This window comes from Dermacentor silvarum, chromosome 11 (genome assembly GCF_013339745.2).
Source record: "Dermacentor silvarum isolate Dsil-2018 chromosome 11, BIME_Dsil_1.4, whole genome shotgun sequence".
Classification (NCBI taxonomy): domain Eukaryota; kingdom Metazoa; phylum Arthropoda; class Arachnida; order Ixodida; family Ixodidae; genus Dermacentor; species Dermacentor silvarum.
Genome location: NC_051164.1, coordinates 3,762,680 through 3,782,370, shown reverse-complemented (window position 1 = coordinate 3,782,370; position 19,691 = coordinate 3,762,680). Strand labels below are relative to the sequence as shown.

Below are 19,691 nucleotides of genomic sequence, written 5' to 3'. Positions count from 1 at the left end.
CATGGAAATAAGCGCATATGTCAGTGCGCATGTGTCGTGGGATCACAAGCAGCCATTTGCAACCATCAGGCAAATAATTTCTGCAGTAAAGGACGTTATCGCGGACAGCAAAGTGAGCGGCTTGGCGACGAAGTGTTCGAGAAGAGGGTGTGACGGATGGATCGTGGAGGAAATTCAGCATAGTAGAAAGCAGGGGATCCTTACGCTGCTTGGCCGGCATATCAGCGACGTTGACGATCGACATGGATGCGAAGGGCGTTGACACTGAAGCCACATCGGAAGGTATCGGTCATCGGGCTTTCTGCCCGATCGGTAGACAACGCGCATGTCATATTCTCTTAAGTGAAGTGCCCAGCGGCCGAGGCGACCTGACGGATCTTTCAACGAGGACAGCCAGCAAAGGGCGTGGTGGTCGGTAACAATGTCAAAAGGGCGACCATATAGGTATGGACGAAATTTGACGAGAGCCCAAATGATGGCCAAGCACTCTTTCTCTGTGACAGAGTAGTTGGCTTCGGCCTTCTTTAAAGTGCGGCTCGCATATGCGACGAAGTACTCGTCGTAACCGTCTTTCCGTTGTGCTAGGACTACACCAAGTCTGATGCCACTGGCGTCCGTGTGTAGCTCTGTGGGCGCTGTGGGATCGTAGTGTCTAAGAATCGGCGACGAAGTAAGTAAAAAAAGTAGTTGCTTGAAGGCTTCGTCACACGAAGTTGACCACGCGGAGATGCCACTGCTAGCCGCAAGCAAATTGGTCAGTGGTACGATTATAGTGGCGAAATTGCGTACAAAACGCCGAAAATAAGAGCAGAGCCCTATAAAGCTGCGGAGTGCCTTAAGAGTAGTGGGCATCGGAAACTCTGCGACCGTGCGAAGCTTGGCTGGATCAGGAAGTACACCATCCTTCGAAACAACGTGTCCCAATATTGTTAACTTGTGGGCAGCAAAACGGCACTTCTTGATGTTGAGTTGAGGCAGAGGTGAGATACGTCAGGATCTCACGCAAGCGAACGAGGTGCGTCGGAAAATCGGGCGAAAACACGACAATATCATCAAGGTAGCATAGACATGTTTACCACTTGTAGTTACGACGGGTAGTGTCCATCATACACTTGAAAGTAGCGGGCGCCTTGTAGAGCTCGAAGTGTATTACGGTAAATTCATACAAGCTGTCGGGCGTGACAAGAGTGGTCTTCTCTGAGTTGTCTTCAGCCGTCGGCACTTGCCAATAGCCGGAGCGAAGATCCAAAGATGAGAAGTACTCCGCGCCTTGTAGGGAGTCGAGGGCGTCAACTATCCAAGGCAGCGGATAGACGTCTTTACGCGTTACCTTATTGAGCCGACGGTAATTCACACAGAAGCGTATTGAGCCGTCATTCTTGCGTACTAATACTACAGGAGACGCCCAAGGACTGTGGGAAGGCCGAATGACACCACGATAAGCATATCGTCAACTTGCTCGGTAATTATCTGTCGCTCGGCTGCCGACACACGGTATGGTCGCTGGCGTAATGGTGGATGGGAACCAGTGTGGATGCTGTGAGTGACGGTCACTGTACGTCCCAGGGATGGTTGGTCGCAATCAAACAACGAGCGAAAATTCTGAAGAAGCGCGCAGACTTGCTGGCGGTACGGTGGTGGCAGATCGGCGTCCAAGGCAGATTCAAGAACGTCTGACGACGACGACAATGATGATGATGATGATGCGCACAGCAATGGAGAAGTGAGGGCATCGAGCTCATAACAGGCCGTGTCGTCGTAAGTATCGAGAATGTGAAGCGGGTCAAGGGTCAAGTGATTCTCCACGCAGTAAGGTCACAGGGGATTGAAGCGGGTTACACACAAACATAGTGGATAATCCAGATACAGTATATGCCACTTATAACGTAACCGCTTATAGTGCAGGACCGGATATAGTGCCGTCTTTTTCAGACTCCCGTTAATTTTCCCATAGCACTCCATGTATACACGTATCGCTTATAGTGCAGTTGCGGTAAACGAAATACCAGTTACTGTGCGGCTGCCTGGGAGTACGGAAGTCAGCGCCCCAAGGAGTGCTCGAGGAAGAGAGACGAAGTGGAGGAGAAGAGCACACGGTGCGAATGAACAGCCAGTGAGGCTGAAACCAGAATCTTGAGTGCGAGTCGTGAAATATCACGGCGCGCATAGCGAGTGAGCGCAACGAAACTGCCAACGCCGGCCAACGCTCGCTTCACGATAGCGGCAGTAAACGAAACTTCAGGGAGCGGGCGGCGCCGGCACATCACGGCGAAGGGCGCACGCGGAGACCGTGGAATGTGAGGGAGGAGGGCGGCAGGGAAGTGGATTTCGCCTCGGCAACTCCGCCGTTTCGGTGGCTCCCCTCGCCCTCCCTCGTAGCTCCCTCAATTTCCACTGTCACCTTGCATGCCCACCGCCTTGCAGGCGCCGCCGCTCCAGCCGGCCCTGCGCCAGCTCACCGAAGTTTCATTTTCTGCCGTTATCGGGAAGCGGGCGTTTGCCGGCGTGGGCAGTTTCGTTGGCCAGACTGGGACAGCGCTGCTGCTTCCCTCTGCGCCGTAGCCGCACCGTGCAAGGTCAACACGTAACTAGAAAGTCGAGGAAGCATAAAGGAGAAAGAAGGGTTCACTGCCATTTTCTACACGTGGCTACGATAGCGTGGCTGAGACGTCGGCACGTACATGCATTTTCCGGTGCAACGCTGAATCGGCGACCTTGCCATTTTGAGAGAGGGTGAAATTTCTGCCGCGTTTTTTTTTTTTTTTTTCGCGTGCGACATTGAGGGGTCTCTCCTAAGCTTTTACTCTATAGCGGTGCCGGAACAGTGCTGGTCGGAGGCGCCGCCGCGTGATTTGGTTCGAATTAACGAGATTCGACTGTACATTGAATGCAAACGTTCTAACTGCATTCCTCGACTGTCGCATACACGTGGCTGCTCGGTGCACATATTTTGCATATGTGCGGGCCTTGAAAATTGGTGCTTTGGTTATAGTGCGGATATTCGCGACTCCGGCGACTTAAGTTATAAGTAGAGACCGGATTTTAGGCAAATGCCTTTTTTGTTCCTTGCGCTCCTATCGCCCCACTTTGATATATGAGCATGAATGAGAGGTTAAGAAAGGCTCTTATAGTGTTTTTATAGTGCCTATAAATGCCTATTTTGGCGTTTGGGCCTAAATGCCTATAAATGCGTATAAATGCTTATTTTCAAAATTTGCGCCTATATGAACACTATTTACCCCGAAGTTTTGCTTTCGAGTGCAGTTAGAGACCGTTATTCATGTCACCGGGCAACATTGACTGTTCGGAACTCTATGGGGTTTAACCTAGTCCTCTAGTTCAACTAACTCCTGGAAAACAACCACTAGCAGCAGTCTAATGGGAGGCGCCGGGCAGCATACGCCGCCGCGCTGACATGGCGCCAGCGGTTGGCGAATGCGAAACCGCGGAGAGCCGTCAGGGGAAAGGAGAGTGAAGAGCAAAAGAAGGAAGAAAAATGTGATGTGCATGCGGCTTTTGTTTTGCTTGTAATTTATATTTTAAGGTGTTCACCACCGTCAGGCGTTCCCTATCAGCGTACAAGATCATTCTCAGTGATAAGAGGCCTAATTTTGAATCTTAAAATCTGGAGATGGTGGTAGTTTGCTATTGTTTCCACATTCTTCACAGTGATTCTTAGACTACGTTCCGCGTGCCCTCTAAGCATATTTCTTCAAACATGTGCACTTCAAATGGGCGGAAGTGTATTTGGCAGTGTTGGAACGTTTTGCCTGAACAATTCGGATAATGTCGCTGTATATAAGAAAATTGCCAGGGTTGCACCTAACAGTCCACAAGTGAGAACATGTTAATTTTTAATAAATCGTAGTCTCTCTTGCATTTATTATTTATCTGTTTTTGTTGTGTCTTAATTGCGTCAGGCAGACATAAAGTAGCGCTTTTTTAATCAGTATTCCCAATTTTAAAGTATTCTTTTTCATGCCTGTTTCACTATATGCAACGCTCGAGTGCAGTGGCCGTTGAACATGAATATGAATGCAACGCTCGAGTACAGTGGCCATTGAACATGAATATGCGCAGTGTGGTTGTTGAATAAGCGAATTGATCATCATTAGTACAGCAGTGTTATGGGGCAATTGCATGGCTATGTTCAACTGTTGGCACCTTTGTATTATTGTACACAATAACATTTCTTGTTTTTTTTTTTTCGTAGATACAGGTCGCGCACGTCTTTGTTTGAAATAGTTTGCTTTTTTGTAAAAATTTATTGTGCCTATATTGGCCTAAAACGTTGTTTTGCCTGCCTAATGACGCGAGACAGAAGAAGAAGACCCGCACCGAAGCAGAGGTCAGCATTAGACCGGCACCGAAGAAGAGGAAGTAGAGGTTGCTCCTCGCCATCTTGGATGGTTGCTGCTACGCCTGTGCTACTCGCCTATTTTGTAAATATTTGTAAATATACGTTTTTGCGCAACATTTTGTGGTGGAGGTGCTGGGTACGCTGCCTGTTCATCCCCATCACCCAAGCACGGAACTCCGAAGTGGTCGCCGCGTTGTTCCCTCGGTGATGGCCACTGAAGCACACACCGCGCCGGAACCTACCGTGCAGCAGCCGTCCCCGCCATCTGTCATCTTATCGCTTCCGCAAGATCCGGGCACCTTCTCTGGCACAGATAACGTGGACGTCGAGGACTGGATTGCATGGTATGAGCGTGTCAGCAAACAGAACAGATGGGACGATACGCTTATGCTGGCGAATGTGATATTTTACCTCAAAGGAATCGCGCGCATCTGGTAAGAGACGCACGAACACGATCTGACCAGCTGGGACGTTTGCAAAGAAAAACTGAATTACTTGTTCGGCAAGCCCTTGGGTCGTCAACTAGCCGCTAAAAAAGAACTTGGCTCCCGTGCGCAGTCATCTACTGAATCATACATTTCGTATATTCAGGATATTCTAGCGCTTTGCCGTAAAGTTGACGGTAACGTGTCCGAAGCAGACAAGATCGGACAAATACTCAAAGGAATCGCCGATGACGCATTCAACCTCTTAGTATTCAGGAACTGTGCCACCGTGGATGCTATTGTGACAGAGTGTCGGCGATTCGAACAAGCTAAATCCCGCCGTATCGCCCAGCAATTCACCAGGCTCCCCAATACTGCCGCATCGTCATCATGTGAGGAACCACTACCTACATCACAATCGCCGGTTTCGAACACTTTGACACGGATCGTTCGACGGGAACTAGAAGCAATGTCACCAGCCCATCTCGTGCCCGATGTCTCGACTGCCAACCAGCCTATGGTTTCATTGATTCAAGCCGTGGTTCGACAGGAGGTCGTGAATTTGGGACTCTCCTCTGTGTGCGCTGTTCGCGTGCCACCAGTCGCACAAGTCACACCACCAGTTCCACCAGTCGCGCCGCGGAACCAGCCCTTTTACTCGCGATACCGCAATCCCGCTGAGTGGAGGACGCCGGATGATCGCCCAATATGTTTCGCATGCTCTCGAGTTGGGCATATTGCGCGGCACTGCTGGAGCCGTCAGACGTCACCGACTGGCTGGAGCACCCGGAACCCTCGTCCTGAAGGCTACTCCCGTACAACATCGTCGCGCTCTCCACCGACTAACACGCCTGACGTCGATACGCGCACCAACGTGTACAGCAGGTCACCATCGCCGCGCGATCGCCGATCTTGCTCACCGCAAGCCCGCCGTTTCCCGTCGCCTGCCAACTCTGGACGCTACGCATCGGAAAACTAACCAGTGCAGCGCCCGGAGGTGACGCTGCATTCTCGACCCGGCCTCGAAATCCTCGTCTGACAGTTCCTACCCGCTCTAGTTTTCTCGAAGTCCAACTCGACGGTGTTAGTGTTATGGCCCTTATCGACACTGGTGCACAGATCTCGGTGATGAGCTCTAGTCTTCGTGAGAAGCTGAAGAAAGTCCTGACACCTGCCGTGCTACGTACAGTGAGAGTTGCCGATGGAAGCACACCTACTGTTGTTGGAACGTGTACTGCCCGCGTTACTATATCTGGCCATACAACGAGCGCTCAGTTTCTTGTGCTTGAGCAGTGGCCATACGACGTGATCTTGGGCATTGACTTTTTGTCGACACATTCAACCCTTGTCGACTGCGGCACCGGTGTCCTGCAACTTGAACTCCCTTCTGCCCCAGAGACTCTTCCTGCTAAACCTACGCAACTGTGTTCTTCAGAGTACGTGCGATTACCGCCCCAATCCACTACTTATGTTCTTTTGACGCCCTCTCCTGCTGTCGCTGACGGGGATTACGTTGCATCCCCTATGACTGACGTCTTGGCACATAATGTGACGCTACCCCACACGGTTGTCGAAATTGTCGACAACGAAGCTTATCTGCCTGTGCTGAACTTTGGCTTATCCGCCCGTGTTCTACCATCCGGAATTGCGCTCGCAACACATCCCTCAGTGACTGTCAAATATCCACGCTAACATCTGAGGCGACTTTTAGTCAGACGTGCTCAGCAGGATCCACCAGCTTGCCTACCAGTGAATTCAACAAAATGATAGCCGCGGACCTTTCACCTGCGCAGGCTGATGAGCTCTGTCGTGTGTTAGCGTCGTACCGGGACGTTTTTGACTTCGACAACCACCCACTTGGCCAGACAACGGCTGTCATGCACCAAATCGACACAGGCGACGCAAACCCTATTCATCACCGTCCTTATCGTGTTCTGCTGCTGAACGGGCGATTATACAAACAGAAGTCGACAAGATGGCGAGGAGCAACCTCTACTTCTTCTTCTTCGGTGCCGGTCTAATGCTGACCTCTGCTTCGGTGCCGGGCTTCTTCGTCTGTCTCGCGTCATTACGCCCCGGGCGTAATGACGCGCCTAAAACGTGCTTTTTTAATGCCTAGAGATCCGGCCTCTAGTTAAAAGCGGTCTACACTGTACAGTCTTGAGGACAGTAAACGGGAGAGGTAGAGCCTTGCAACGTAGAAAAATAATCGACGGTGTAGAAAGCACCGTAGCATCTGGCGTGGCAGAGCAAGATATGGGCATTTCGGGTGGTATGTTCGTATCGGAGACAACGGTGAGCTTGGCGGCTTTACTTGCAGAAGGGTCAGGCAGCGGGGCTTCGGAAAGCGGGAAAAGCGCCACTTCGGCCCGAGCACAGTCGATGATGGCACGATGGTGAGGCAAGAAGTCCCAGCCAAGAATGATGTCATGTGAACATGAAGGAAGCACGAAAAATTCAACAACATTTACAACGCCGGCAATGAACACTCTTACGGTACATTGAGCAAGCGGTGCTATATGCTGCGCAATCGCGGTACGCAGTAGCAAACCAGACAATGGCGAGGTGACCTTGCGGTGCTTACGACAAAGCTTTTCGTCCATAACAGAAACAGCAGCCCCAGTATCAATAAGCGCAATTGTGGTGGTTCCTTCGACCAAAACGTCCAGTAAATTGCGTGGTGACTGTGCAGGCCTTGTAGAAGTCGCGAAGCTGGCAGTTCGTATTTGCAGAACTGCAGCAACCAGTTTCCCTCGCTAGGTGACTGGCGACGACGTGAGGGGGAAAGCGAGTGACGACGCGGTGACGTAGAGTGATGGTTGCCGAAAGGACGTAGGGAAGACAACGAATACTCTGGGTTGGGATGCATGGAATGGCCGTGGGAATATCCATACCCAGGCGTTGAGACAGCAGGGTTAGCAGGTGGCATGCGACGATGGCTGGTCTACAGAGTGCCGGGAGGGAATAGGAAAGGGTTCAGCAGAGTAGCTACCGCATTGAGGGAACTTATAAATGTAGCACAGGCGCTTTACCATGCATTTCATGGCAGTTCTCCTCGAACACCCCCAGCCACAGTCAAATCACACCTATGACCCCCAGGACTGCAACTGGTGCCCCAGTAGTTTCACATTCAACCTTTCACTTTCATCCATGTCTTTTTAATGCCTTTCCACAATTAACAGCCCTTGTTCTGAAATTTGTTTTGTGGGGAGGGGTGTTCGAACACCCCAAGCCTTCCTCCACCACTGAAGGAGGGGCTAACACAGCATAGCTTGTGTTCAAATAGGTTCATTGGAAATCTGCATAGTGGAGGACCATCGTAATTTTTTCTTACTTGTTTTGTGTTTCTTCTACTTTTGTCTTCCTTTAAAAGGGCCCATTCATTCTCGCTGTTCTCATGCTCTTTATTTCAGTGCTGCTGCAAAGACTGAGAGCAAGCCACCAAAGTCCTTGTTCAGTGATGATGAGGAGGACATTTTTGCAAGTGCAAAAACTGCCCTAACAGCTGCGAATAGCCAGCAAACAAAACCACACTTCTTTGGAAACAACACAGCTTCAAGCAAAAGGTGAGTGGCCAGTTCTGGCTTTTGTGCTGCTGTAAATAACATCACTTTTCCTCAGCTAGTGCAGTGGAAGTCTAAGTGGAATAACTTAGCCTGCTGTGCTTCGTAAAAGTTGAACCTAGTTACTTGCCACTTTTAAGGTTGACAAACTATGCAACAGGGTCAGGTGGCTGGACACCGAGACATTGACACAGAAAAACCATGGTGGTGCTGCTTGACAATGCCCAGCAACCTAGGGTACACAGTTTGGTACGCACCTGAGGACACCTTATGTACACCTAAAGATACTATCAAGATGTGCTATGTGTAGTAAACTGCTGCCTGTGCCCGGCCTATTTAGCAATTTGGTACGAGTCACATGTATTGTGTTTCAGCACAGCAGTTGCCACAGTCCCACCAATTCAGGCACAGTGTATTTCTTTAATACAGTGTAGTGTAGACTTTGTGTGGACTTAGCCAGCACTCACAAACCTAGGTGGCGGATATCCTTTCTGCCGCAGGCGTCACGATTACATCATCTTTTTGGGCTGAAGACAACTGGTCAATGAACCCACATATGCTACCTGAAGGCATCGATGCACCTGAATGCTACCTCAATTAATGCCTTCAGGTAGCATGGGTGGGTTTATTGACCAGTTGCCATCACCCAAAAATATCACGTACTCGTGACGCCTGCGGCAGAAAGGATGTTCCACATCTGCCGCCTAGGATTGTTGGCGCTGGCTAGAACTCGCAGGGTTAGTTCTAGTTGTAAAACATAAATACCCCAGAAAGTGGATGGTAAAACTGGCTCCGCGGTAGCTCAATGGTAAGAGCATCGCATGCGTAATGCGAAGATGTGGGATCGTTCCCCACCTGCGGACAGCTGCTTTTTCATCCATTTCCATTAATTTATCATTTCTTTAATTCGCTTAGGAAATGCAATTATTTGACCCCGTGTTGTCCTTGGTGTCTGTGTTTGTTCGCTTCCTATGATATGGTGTATATATATATTGTGAGACGGCGCCCGGGATGATGGCAGAGCTCTTCTATTGTCACACAGCGCGAGACAGCCCACGAACACCAACCCGACAAAATGATGATGATTGTGAGGACGGGTATATACACATGAAGACGATGATGAGCTGCACAGTTAGAGCTCACACTAACTTCCCCCCCTCACGAAAGCGGCCGGTAAGGCAGCATGTCAGAAACGGGGGGGGGGGTCGGAACGCGAAGATAGAAGATACGGCTTCAGGCGAGAGACGTTGTCGGGATATGGGGCGATTGCCCACGGCCCTCTGCCTCGGCACACCGAGCCCCGCGGTTGGCGCATGCCTCCGCATCAACCGCGGTCAGGTACAAGCTCGAGGAAACAATAGATGACAACCACGTGTACACTCGGAAAGCATTTATTACGACTGCAACTAACACTTCGAGCAGGCCAGCTAGCTATAGTTGACATCGCTGAGGGTTCCCTCGAAGAGAATAATATACTAGGTAAAGAAGGGCTTCCGACTTACCAACTGGGGAAATACGGGCGGCTGTGGCGTTTGCCGCGGCAAGAACGCAGTTGACTAACCACGTGTGAGAATACGGGAGCGGCAGCGGAGACTTCTGCTATCGCCGCTTCCTGGAGACCAAAGAGACTCGGGCGATGTCAGTGGGATCTCACGTGACCCACCCGGTGTCGCTGCTAGCGCTTGCGATTCCCGTGCGCCACCCGCGGAAGGAAAGTTTCCCCTCTCCCAACTCTCCCTAGCGCGCATGCGTCTGACACGACGTTCGCTGCGTGTGCGGCGGTCATGGGACCCGACGATTTCCACATCCCTCCACCCTTAAATGTTGCCCTACGGCGGAGAAATCGCTGGAACGATGGCATTGACAAAGTATCTAGGCAGATGCGATGGTAAACTCCGGCAGGAAATGTCCGAATCCACGTTGATAGGCAGCACAGTCCTGTGTGGCGGCCGCCCACATGTGGCAGCCGTCACAGTGGTTGACAATGACGGGGGCTGAAGATGGCTTGCCCTCAAGATGCGCGCCGCAATGTCCACCGGGGAACAGCGGGTCAGGACTTTCTCGAAGCGGCGCGCGCGCCGGCACAGTGAACCTCGCACCGACGCATCCTCGTGGGCAGGGGCGTAATGAATGAATGAATGTTAACTTTATTTATAATCCGGCGAGTTATTCGGGGATTTGGGCGAATACCCCTGCCTAGGTGTCGGCCAGGAGTCCTTGAGCTCTGGCGGCTTCCTCGGCCCGCTGGACGGCCCAGAGTTGGTCTTCGAGGGCGGAGCTGAGCAGCGCAGTCTCCCAGCGCGTTCGGCTCGAGGCTGCGTCCCCGTCTGGAACCCCCCCTTGTTTGCACTCCCATAACATGTGTTCCAGGGTTGCCCTGGCCTCACAAAACTTGCATTGGTTGGACGAATAAAGCTCTGGGTAACAGAGATTCAAGATCACCGGGTTTACAAACGTTCTTGTCTGCAGCTGTCGCATTGCGACCGCCTGTCTCTTGTTCAGTTTCTGGTGTGGTGGCGGAAATTTGCACCTCGTCAGTCTCTAGTGTTGCGTTATATCTCTAAAACTCGTCAGGCGAGCCAGAAATTTTTTTCGGGGGGGGGGGGGGTTCACCATCCCGACCGGTGGGGGGGGCAAGCGTCTGCTTTCCTCTACGTGACGTGATCGATAATACATATCGGTAGTTTAAGCAGACTCTATACATGTATATGAAAGACAAGGGAGTCCCCCCCCTCCCTCGCGTGTTCTTGTGAAGGCATTAAGTAAAAAGTTAAGTAAGCTCAGTAAAATACAGTAACTACGACAGGTACAGTGGGCGTTTGGAGCAACGATCTCTGATCGCGCCACTGAATGGACCACTCTTCGAAAACGCATCATTGAGACGACCCGCCCGATCGGAAAAGACATCATTAATTGTTAATCTTCGTTAAGCGTAGATGGCGTCGTCCTCGTCGGGGCGAAATGCGTTTCACAAGTCAAGGACGGCTACACACGTGAAAATGCACGTGTGACCAGGCTATACCTACTCCCATAGCAATAGCTTGTTCGCTGCGTCTTTGCGCTAGAAAACTTAAATACGCACAAAAACGCGTAAGGATTTTTTTTTTTCGAAGCTTTCGTCGCCCTGCTCCCTCATACGAGAGGGTTGCATTTCCTGCGGCAAGTGCACGGGCCGCGGTGTCTTCCGCTTTGTGCGAGCGTACAGCCGTCATTGCCTTTACGTCAACACATTCAGAATTGTACAGAATATTTCACCGCACAGCGTAGATATGGCATGTGTACGCATTTTAAGTAGTGCGTGTAACTCATTTCTGCTTCACTTACGCCGGTGCAAACAGGAAGCGGCCTCGTACCTCACAGAATCTCAAATGGTTGGTGTACTAGTGATGCAGGAATGAACTTCGGTCTTGTTCAGTGCATAGTGCACACAATCAATTTCTCAGGACGCCTGAACTCCGACGAGAGCTGTCAGCGCCTGCAACAAGAGTTTACTTACGCTGTACTGCACACAGCAGTAATCAATGCTTGTCGGCTGTCTGTTTCGTGCATTCTGTTGCGAGTCGGTGGAATTTCACTGCTGGCATCAACCCCTTCGTGTGTACATTGCTGGTTTGGTATTCCACAACACAACAGCAACTACTAGCATTGTGTAATTGCTGGTTTGGGATTCAACACAACAGTAACTACCAGCCTTCCGTAGGGGCACAATCGCAAACAAGAGACGTTTCGCGCGCAGACTAAGGCTACGTTCACACGTGGGAAGCGGCAAGCGGGCAGAAAGGTCAAAGCGGCCGGAAAATCTTTTCCGCGCATGTCCAAGTTGTTCACATTTGTTTTTCTACCGCCGCTGCCGCTTTCGTCCACATCCATCTAGTCTGCGTACGTTTGTCGGCGTGGTGGCGCTCATTATCGCATTATTTTGAGCGGTATGTTCATTCATTGACCCACCCGTCATCAAAAGTGATCATTTTGCGCAACTTCGCGTGTCATCTGCAACCTTCGGTAAATTCCTCGTTGGCGCTCCGTGATTCTCCACACGGGCGCGGTAGCGCTGAGTCACAGGTTGGTGCCTAGGCGTGATTATATTTCTTTAATAGCTTTTATTTACAAGTTGCAATAACATTTTATAATTTCGTATTTGTCACCTTTGCTTGGGAGTGCGGAGAGTTGCGTACATGCGCTACTCTCGATGGAGGAGAGACACGACTGGCGGCACAGCAAACGAGGATTTAATATTTACAAGAACGGTAGAAGCACGCAGCACACAACACTAAAACCGAAACTCAAAACTAAAGGCACGCAAAACTAAAGACAAAACTCAACGTAGATGCTTAATAGAAAATCCAAAACTCTAACTAAATACAACACTACTAAAAAGAAACTATCTCATTTCCGGAGCCTAGCTCCACCTTATAAATCTCTAGGCCAGTGCTAGTCTTCGCTCGCCAAAGTCTGGCCACCCTGGCCCCGGCCTAACTGCGTTGCAAATCAGAAACGTAGGCTCTTACGGACCGACGACTTGAAGTTCCTCTCGTCTGGTCCAAGTCGTATTCGTTCGGGGCGTCGTTACTGCCATAGAGGCCGACGACTTACGTTGCCTCTTTTGTCGGTGGTGAGCTAGTCGGTATTTCGTCGGTGATGAGCTCATCAGCGATGGCGCTCGGCGCTGCTTAGGCCCACCTGGATAGGCCTAGCGTCGGGATGCGTCGCAACCTCTTCGGGAGTGCCGACGTGGCGTCCCGTGGAGAATCGAACATGCCGGTCTGCCGCAGAAGGGGGATCCTCTCTGGGGTGCCCGGTCCTGCCGTGAGAGGCTGCAGCCAGTCCAGGAGCCTCACTCGAACTTGCCGAGGTCGACGGCCACACCTTGGACGGCCAACGTCACGGACTCGGCCAGACCTCCAAGTCTCCCGTCGCCAGAGCGTAGCTGGCGATGCGACCTTCCTGGCCCGGAGCCACGTCGATAATCCTCGGATCGTGCTGTTTCTTCCACGATCACAGCTCGGTTCATGCGCCTCGCGCGCTCGCGCCGTTCGGAGCGCTCCGCGAACTTCGTCCTCTTTTTTGTATACCGCTAGCGACCTCCTACATGTGACAATATTATTGTCGGCACCTCCAGGACACCAAAGCAGCAACGGGAACACCAAAGCTAAAACCCGAGCTGGCCCTTGTATTGGGGCTCGCCAAAGCCTGCGCGTCCTACGTGAGACCTACGCTCCCAATCTGTTGTCGCGACGAGAAAAGCACCCCGCGACTTCTGCAACATACCGTGCACGTGCGAGGAGAATTATGGAGCGCCAACGAGGAATCTGCCTAACTATTGTCTGCCATGGAAGTGGAAGAAGAAATGGATTTGATACTTCTACCTACTTGTTTTCTAGAAATGGACAATGAATAAACGGAAGATGCGGACACCTCGGAAACGATGGTGGTGGGTTCGCCTGGCTTTGCAAAAGCGCGAGAAGTTGGGTCACGCCAAGGCTTCGTTGCCACACCTCCGGTCGCGCGACATTGAATACTATCGCGAGTATTGCTGACAGTACGTTTTAGTACCACTCTTGTCGTAGAGCAAGGGGTGGTTCTTGATCGCGTCGATCAGCATTGCACCCTACACTTTTGGTGCCATGTTCAATTTTACGACCGGTTGTTTACATGCTAGTGTAGCTTCCGGTCGAGCAGAACGACTTTCCGCCACGTTTCCGCTTTGCCATAGCGAAAAAAACGGTCCAAGACCGATTTGGCTCGCCGCTTCTTTTTCGGCCTGTTTTGCCACCTAGACGGGTGGATTTTTGCAAGATTTTGCCGCTTCCGCCAGCTTCGAGACCAAGTGTGAACGTAGCCTAAAATCCTGCGCGAGCGCGGCCTAACCGGCACCTGAAGGGAAGCGGCGGAAATGTATACCGGAAATTTCGACCACCTGGGGTCTTCAACGTGCACCTAAATCTAAGTATACGGGCCTCGAGCATTTTCGCCTTCATCTAAACTGCGGCTGCCGCTTTTGTTGCTTCAGAATGCGGCCGCCACATTCTCGCCCAAAACCTCGGAGAGTGTCAAAGCCTTGACAAACACCGTGACAGTTTTTTTCCATATGCAGAAATGATTCGCTGTAAATTACCAACCCAAACGGAAGCACCCAGGAATGAAATTGTTATTATAGTACAGTTTCCTTGAATTATGTCAGTGCGAAGCGACGAGAACAAAGGGTGGGCAAGTAAGGCGGGGGGGGGGGGGGGGTGCGGAAAAAATTTTTTGGGGGGGGGGTTGAACCCCCCAACCCCCCACTGGCTATGCCCCTGCTCGTGGGAGTGTATGATGTGGGCCTCCCTCATTGTGTCTGCCATGTGTTACTGCATCGAGCCGCGAACAGGGAGGGGCCTCCGCTGCAATTTGAGGCCGAGACAGCAGGCAGGGACGTGGACGATGGCAGCAATAACAAGTCCAGGCGGCTTCACTCGTTCTGCAAAGTCGCTCAAATGCACTCCACAAACACTTGGAATTAAGGCAGTAGAGGCCGCCGCAGCGTCGGCCGTCTGACACAATGCTGAACTACCCGTCTACCACATAGCTTTATGCGGCAACGAAAAAAAACACAATCCAGTTCGTTTGAATGAAGTTATACGCTTCAACCAAATTTTTCCAGTCCGATCCAGCGTGAAAGTGGGCGATGCTTGCAGGAACAAAGCGCTCTATGGTCCCCTGAGATTTCCGTTCTTCCGCCCGCAAAATATTGAGTTCATCTGAACAAAGTAAGCTTTCTGTTTCGAACGAGGTTTCTCCGCTCGGGCAAGTATAGTAAAACTAGCGAATCCGGTTGCACTCGCTAAATGTCACGGCATGGTCGTCTTCGAACATGCGACCAGCAGCTCCACAAAGCCTTAGGCCTAATCGCGTCCATGACTGATACCAATGCCACAAAAGATACCAATGCCATAAAGCGTTCCAATGAGCCGCCGTGAGGAGATGCAGGCCTAGCTAAGTGCTCCCCGCTCGCTGCTCAACACGCAGCTTTCGAGCCGACTCCTGGGACTGCGCCCCGCTCACGTCCTGGCCAGCATTTCCGACGCCCGCTCCCAGGGCCAAAGTTACAGAAAGGATGCTATTTACATATGTATTTATTTATTTATTTATTTATGTACAGTGAAAATTGACCACCACGTCGGCTGCTGCACTCACTCGCTTCGGGCGTACTCTTAGAAGAAAACTTGCCGCAAATCTCAGCGTCTACATGAGTTCGGTGACACTGCGTACAGCGTTAACTCACACCCAAGAAAGCACACGCTTGATCTAGCTAGCAATCGCGCCTTTGGTTGAGGCCTAACGCTGGTCCGGACAAAGCCTTCCTCGCACCGAACCGATCGTCGTCCCATTTTCCAAGAGCTTGCCCCACGTTGGGAACGCCAAATGTCGTGATATGGGGGGATGCCAACGGCTCTGCCTCAACACACCAAGCCCCACGGTTGGCGCACGCCGGCGCATCAACCGCGGTCCTGTACAAGCTCGAGGCAACAATAGACGACAACCACGTGTACACTCGGAAAGCATTTATTACGACTGCAACACTTCGAGCAGGCCAGCTAGCTATAGTTGACATCGCTGAGGGTTCCCTCGAAGAGAATAATACACTAGGTAAAGAAGGGCTTCCGACTTACCAACTGGGGAATACGGGCAGCCGCGGCATTTGCCACGGCAAGAACGCGGTTGACTAACCACGTGCGGGAATACGAGAGCGGCGGCGGAGACTTCCACCGTCGCTGCTTGCTGGGCACCAAAGAGACTCGGGCGAAGTCAGCGGGATCTCACGTGACCCACCCGGTGGCACTGCTAGCGCTTGCGATTCCCGTGCGCCGCCCGCGAAAGGAAAGTTTCCCTTCTCCGAACTCTTCCTAGCGCGCATGCGTCTGACGCGACGTTCGCTGCGCGTGCGGCGGTCATGGGACCCGACGATTTCCACGTGAACAATTTCAGTGCTGCGGCAACGGCGGTAAGTGGGCCGGTATAGGGCCGCGATACCTGTGAAGAAATTTTTCATAGAGCCCTGGCACTCGAACAGGTGTCCACAGGAGCACTTCATCTCCTGGTCAGTACGAAATGACACGACGGGTCGCATCACAACGGACTTTCCTCTTGTCCTGAATGGTTGCGGTGTGGGCGCGCGCAATTTCACAGCAGTGGGCGATGCGGGCGGCGAACTCCTGTGGTAGAGATGGGGATGGAACAGAAGGCATAGAGAGAAAGGTGGTGTCCAAAACAAAAGACGGTGCATGGCCGTACACGAGGAAAAGGGGGCTGTAGTTTGTTGTGCGTTGAACGGCAGTATTATATGCAAACGTGACGAAAGGCAGTATAGTGTCCCAGTTTGTGTGGTCGGGTTTCACATACATGGAGATCATGTCGGACAGAGCTCGATGGAAACGCTCGGTAAGACCATTGGTCTGGGGATGGTATGCAGAGGTGGTCTTATGAATGGTGTTTGAGGCTTGCAGGACTTCAGCAAGAACATGGGAAAGAAATGTCTTGCCACGGTCACTTAGAACAACATGGCGCAAGATAATGGCTTGCAGGACAAACTCGGCGACCTCAGAGGCCGCACCAGAAGGAAGAGCTGCCGTCTCAGCGTAGCGAGTGAGATGGTCCACGGCGGTGACAATCCAGCGGTGACCCGCGGGTGTAAGCGGAAGGGGTCTGTATAAATCAATTCCCACGAATTCAAAGGGAACGGACGGGCACGGCAATGGTTGTAAAGGGGCGGCGGGAAGAGAGGTCAAACGCTTTCGATGTTGGCATGACGCACACGAACTGACTTACTTGGCAACACTAGTAGACGGGCCAGACCAGAAACAGCGAGTCTTAATGCGGTCGTAAGTTTTATGAAATCCTAAGTGGCCAGCCGTTGCGTCGTCGTGAAAAACGTGTAAAATTTGTAGTCGAAGTGAGCGAGGGACGACTGGGACCCATCGGTGATCGGTAGGGTGGTAAACTTGCCGCAATAGTGAGCCATCATGAAGTTTAAACCGTGCTAGTTGTCGTCTTAAGTGGCTGTTGTGGGGACGGGATAAGCCAGTGAGCCGGTTGATAATTGTGCAGCAGTACGTATCTGCACGTTGGAGGGTGGCGAGGTCTTCTGGGGACAGAATGTCGACCGAGGTAACGAACCGTACCGGGGCCATGGTTGTGGTCGGTTGGCTGGGCGGTGCCGAACGGAGGGAAGGTTAGACAGGGGCATTTGACGACAGCGGGCAACGCGATAAAGCGTCAGCATCTTGATGTTGCCTGCCAGACCTATGTGTGACAGTGTAGTCGTACTCCTGCAAACGCAGAACCCAACGGCTGAGGTGTGCGGACAGATTCTTCAGGGAGGACAACCAACACAGAGCATGGTGGTCAGTCACAATTGTGAATTGGCGGCCATATAAATAGGGGCGAAACTTTTGTACAGACCATACGATGGCGAGGCATCCTTGTTCAGTGATAGTATAGTTTCGAAAGAGTACGACTCGCGTAGGCCACGACTTGCTCTTCAGACGCGTGGTTCCGCTGCAGCAGGACAGCGCCTATTGCATGCCCACTTGCGTCAGTGTGGAGGATAGTAGAGGCTGTGGGATCAAAGTGACAAAGCACAAGTCCTCATGTGAGGCATCGCTTGAGGGTCTGAAAGGCAGCTTCACATTCATCCGTCCAGGTAAAGGGTATGGTTGTGGTCAGGAGTTTATGAAGAGGAGCTGCGATAGTCGCGAAGCCACGGGCAAAGCGGCGGAAGTACGACGCTAATCCGAGAAAGCTGCGAAGGTCTCTAGGTGTGGTTGGTGTTGGGAAATTCTGTACAGCAGCGACCTTGTCGAGATCTGGCTCAATGTCGTGCTTGCTGACCACGTGACCTAATACTTTGATGCTGCCCTGGCAAATCGACACTTCTTAGTATTGAGCTGGGGACCGGCCTTGGCTAGACACGTGAGAACGTCGTCTAAACGTTCTAGGTGCAGGGAGAAGCTGGACGAAAAGATGACAATGTCGTCCAGGTAACATAGGCAGGTTTTCTATTTGAGGCCGCGTAGTACAGTGTCGATCATTCGTTCAAATGTGGCTGGCGCATTGCACAGACCAAAAGGCATTACGTTGAATTCAAAAAGACCATCAGGTGTTGGAAACGCCGTCTTCTCTTTGTCGGGCTCATGCATCAGGATCTGCCAATATCCAGAACGCAAGTCAAGGCTCGAAAAGTATTCGGCACCTTGTAAGGTATCCAAAGCATCGTCAATACGGGGCATAGGATGTACATCCTTACGGGCAATTTTAATTTTGTTTAGTGCCCTATAATCGACGCAAAAGCGTACTGAACCGTCCTTTTTTTTTTAACTAGGACAACAGGAAACGACCAAGGGCTTGTTGAAGGCCGTATAACGTTCCGTGCGAGCATGTCGTTGGCTTGGTCTTCTATAACTTTCCTTTCAGCAGACGATACACGGTAAGGGCGGCAACGAATGACGCGGGATCCATCGGTTTCGATGTGATGAGCGGCCACGGTTGTTTTACCCAAGCCATCCGAACACACGTCAAAGCAAGGTTGGTGTTTCCTTAAGATGGTCAGCAAGGCATCAGTCTGAGTTGGGCTCAGATCTGAACTCACAGTGGCCCTGAGAGCACTGGGTGAACCGTCCGTGGGCGTACATTCGGCGAAGGAGGAAACAGGCGAAGAAGTAACGACACATACTGGTGCTGCGTTGATAAGCATGGCAACTGTGGACCCCTCTGGCAGCAGAAGTGGTTCTGACGTTGTGTTGTAGGCGGTCAGACTGGTGCAGCCACATGAGAAACGCACTAGGCAAGAAGCGATGGCGATTGCCCGAAAAATGCAGCGCTGAGAAGGGGAAACCACTGCGTCGCCGTCGATATTTTTGCTAGATCTAATGGTGAGCATGCAGGCTTGGCCGGGTGGAAGAACAAAATCTGCCACTGTGACAAGGTGGGGCGGCGAGAAATCGGCAGCATCACCTAGCTCGGTGTCCGTAATATGTATAAGTGGTTGTCCGCACGAAATGACAGCAGATGCAGCTGACAAGAAATCCCAGCCTAAGATGATCGGACGAGCGCATGACGAAAGCACAGTAAACTGTATATGATGGCGAATTCCGTCAATGAGGACACGAGCAGTACACTGTCCGGTAGGGTAAATCGGACTGTCATTGGCGCCACATAAGACCGGACCAACATACGGAGTTTGCACTTTTCGTAGACGGAAGCATATTGCGCGATGAATAACAGAAATGGCGATGCCAGTGTCAATAAGAGCGTCGACAGAAACACCTTCCACACAAACAGCGAGTAAATTAGTCGGGCGAGCAGGAG

General features: G+C 51.6%; 1 protein-coding gene across 4 annotated transcripts in view; it reads left to right on the top strand.

The window, feature by feature from the left end:
* The window catches only part of LOC119432389 (WASH complex subunit 2), a 545,737-nt gene that overhangs the window by 281,001 nt on the left and 245,045 nt on the right, over positions 1-19,691 (top strand). For all 4 annotated transcript variants that reach the window (XM_049658605.1, XM_049658606.1, XM_037699556.2 and 1 more), the window contains one exon: positions 8,199-8,351. In XM_049658605.1, the coding sequence (XP_049514562.1) occupies positions 8,199-8,351 (153 nt within the window). The remainder of the gene's footprint in view (positions 1-8,198; positions 8,352-19,691) is intronic.